At 36.8% G+C, this 2,901-nt stretch overlaps 1 protein-coding gene across 1 annotated transcript; it reads right to left on the bottom strand.

Annotated features, from left to right (window-relative positions):
* Positions 1-1,641: 1,641 nt before the first annotated feature.
* Positions 1,642-2,622, bottom strand: LOC308350873 (olfactory receptor 51G1-like; the record flags this gene model as incomplete). Its single annotated transcript, XM_080816337.1, has 1 exon — positions 1,642-2,622. One exon carries the CDS (start codon positions 2,620-2,622, stop codon positions 1,642-1,644), a length of 981 nt encoding a protein of 326 aa, XP_080672463.1.
* Positions 2,623-2,901: the final 279 nt, after the last annotated feature.

Genomic DNA, 2,901 nt, shown 5'->3' with positions numbered 1-2,901 from the left:
ACTAGTGATGGTAACAAACTTCTCATCCAGAATACTATAAATACAAATATAGGTATAGATACAGATATAAATATAAACCTTCTTAATTTTCCTAAATCTTGCCAACATATTTTCAATGACTCCTAATCTTTTATCAAATTCTTGAAATTATTCAGTTTGAGTGTGGCATCTGTTTCCTAACAAATTCTTAATTAATCTGAAAGAGAAATGTCTATTTCATATACATGTATATATGTCTATCACTTTCCATCTCTGTGTGGATCACCATGACTATCACTATCTGGATTTTATTAAGTGTTGAATTTTTTTTTATATAAATTTGCTTATTTATTTGACAGAGAGAGATAGATCACAAGTAGGCAGAGAGGCAGGCAGAGAGAGAGAGGGAAGCAGGCTCCCTGCTGAGCAGAGAGCCCGATGTGGGGCTCGATCCCAAGACCCTGAGATCATGACCCAAGCCGAAGGCAGAGGCCTAATCCACTGAGCCACCCAGGTGCCCCTTAGGTGTTGAATTTTTAATATGTCATTTTTCTTCATTGTTTTCTTACAAGAAATCTGATATCCATTTTTTTGATTAATCAGGCATAATTTTTTTTTTCAAAATTGGGGGTTACCTCAGAGAAGTGTAAGAAAGAAAACTTCAGATTAATCACTGCATCTTTAGTTTTCCTAAATACATCAGTTACAAAAAGCGGGTACTGAGAAAAGATAAGAAGACACACAGCAGACAGCAGATGCAAGAAAATACCAGCATTCAGAGCTTCATTATCTTTATGGTACTAGAGTGAAAAATAATTAGTTTAGATCCTGTTTGAACTCTCTTTCTAATTACTTCGATGCATTTCCATTGTCCCATTAGAGTGTACACTTTAAGCTTCAATATTGGAAATTTGTTTCCTCTTCTTTCCTAGGGAATTAGATGAGACAGCAAGAGTCTTGGGAAGTTTTTGGCATCTCTCTTACTCTATTTTGTTTAAAGTTCTGGAGACATTTTTCCTCATAGGAGTGTACACTGACCAAGGGGTTTTGATATATTTATACTCAGCATGAGTATACAGCCTTGTGAGTGTGAAATGTTGATTGGTCTTGTGAAAACTAACCCAATGCATTCATTGCCCAAGTTTTTTCTGACATTCATTCCAACAGAAGTAAAGCAGACAAAGAAATGCAATCTCATTATTTATTCTATATCTAAACTGAAATATCCATTTTATTATTATTTGGCTCAAAATCTGAAGAATAAGGTCTTTGTTTCATTTGAAGGAAAATGTTCCTAGTTACCAATGCCCAGTTTACTACATATTACCTCTGTTACCTTTGCAATATTAACTTCTGTAAGTCTTAGTTTTAACATGGAAGATTGGGCTTCTCTCCAAACCTGAACAAAAAATATCTCCATAAATGTTTTGGTTGAAATGAATTTCCTCTTACTAAACCTCTTTGTATCAGGATTTTGAGATGCTTTAAAGCTGGGAAGTAATGATAGACACAATTACAATATTTTTCTTATAGAGATATGTAGAATTTATTAACTATCATGCACTTACTATATACCAAATGTGCCCCCCCAAAATTCCAAGCTGGTTATCTTCAGAATGAAGGTCATGGATACAGTCAAAATAACAGAGGATCTTATCCCTTCTAATCATGAGCAAGTCCAACCCTTTTGGGTGCTAATATCCTTAGGAAACCTTGGCGAATCTGCTTTGTCTTGATGCTATAAATGACTGGGTTAAGTACTGGTGGAACTAACAGGTAAATATTGGCCATAGTTATGTGGACAATGGGGGAGGAGTGTTTTGCAAAGCGATGCACTAAGGATAGCCCTATCATGGGCACATACAGAATGAGCACAGCACAAATGTGGGAAGCACACGTATTGAGGGCTTTGAGCTTCCCTCTCTGGGATGCAATGCCTAGCACAGAATGGAGGATGAAAGCATAAGATACCAAGATCCCTAGAGAATCTACACCCCAATAAAATGCAACAACAAACAAGCCATATAAAATGTTGAAAGAGATGTCAGCACAGGCCAACTGGATGACTTCTTGATGTAAGCAGAAAGAGTGGGAGAGAACATGGGAGTGACAGAAGGGAAATGTGGGAATACGAACAAGAATAACAGGGAGGACAATGGAGCATCTGATTATAATGAAGACCCCTATATAAATAATGCGTTGTGGGGTGAGTTTGCTGCAATACCTCAAAGGATCACAAATGGCAACATATCTGTCAAAAGCCATGGCTAGAAGCACAGCTGACTCCATCAGAGAAAAAGTATGAATAAAATACATCTGTGCCACACAAGCATTCACTTCAATCTCCCTAGCATCAAACCATAAGATTTTTAATACTGTGGGCAAGGTGGAGAATGACATGCCCATGTCAGTGAGGGACAGCATGGCCAGGAAATAGTACATGGGCTCGTGGAGACTTTTATCTGTGTGGATGATGTGAAGGATTGTGCAGTTGCCCACTATTCCAATCAGGTAGCACACACAAAAAGGGATGGAAATAAAGTGATTAACATTCTCATAGCCAGGAATCCCAGTGAGGTAGAATGAAACAAACTGTTTAACACTGGAGTTAGAACCTGTTATGAGGATGTCCCAAGTAGCCATTTTCCTACCATAACAATGTGGACTCCTAGAAGGAAGAAAAACACACAACATTAAGAAGATAGCAACTTATGTTTCTACATTAGTTTTTTTCTTAACTCTTATTCTTTGTAGAGACATTATCTGTATAGTTTGTAAAATGATTTTGAAAATTATCCAAAGACACCAACATCTTTTAATACATTACTTTTTAATTCTTTACATGGTTTATGGCTATGTAGTTTTCTGTCAATCTTTTATTCCATTGATTCTGGATTTTGAGTCATTCACAGGATACTCCTC

The sequence above is a fragment of the Martes martes genome, assembly GCF_963455335.1.
Source record: "Martes martes genome assembly, chromosome: 10".
Classification (NCBI taxonomy): Eukaryota; Metazoa; Chordata; class Mammalia; order Carnivora; family Mustelidae; genus Martes; species Martes martes.
This window is presented reverse-complemented; position numbering and strand designations above follow the sequence as displayed.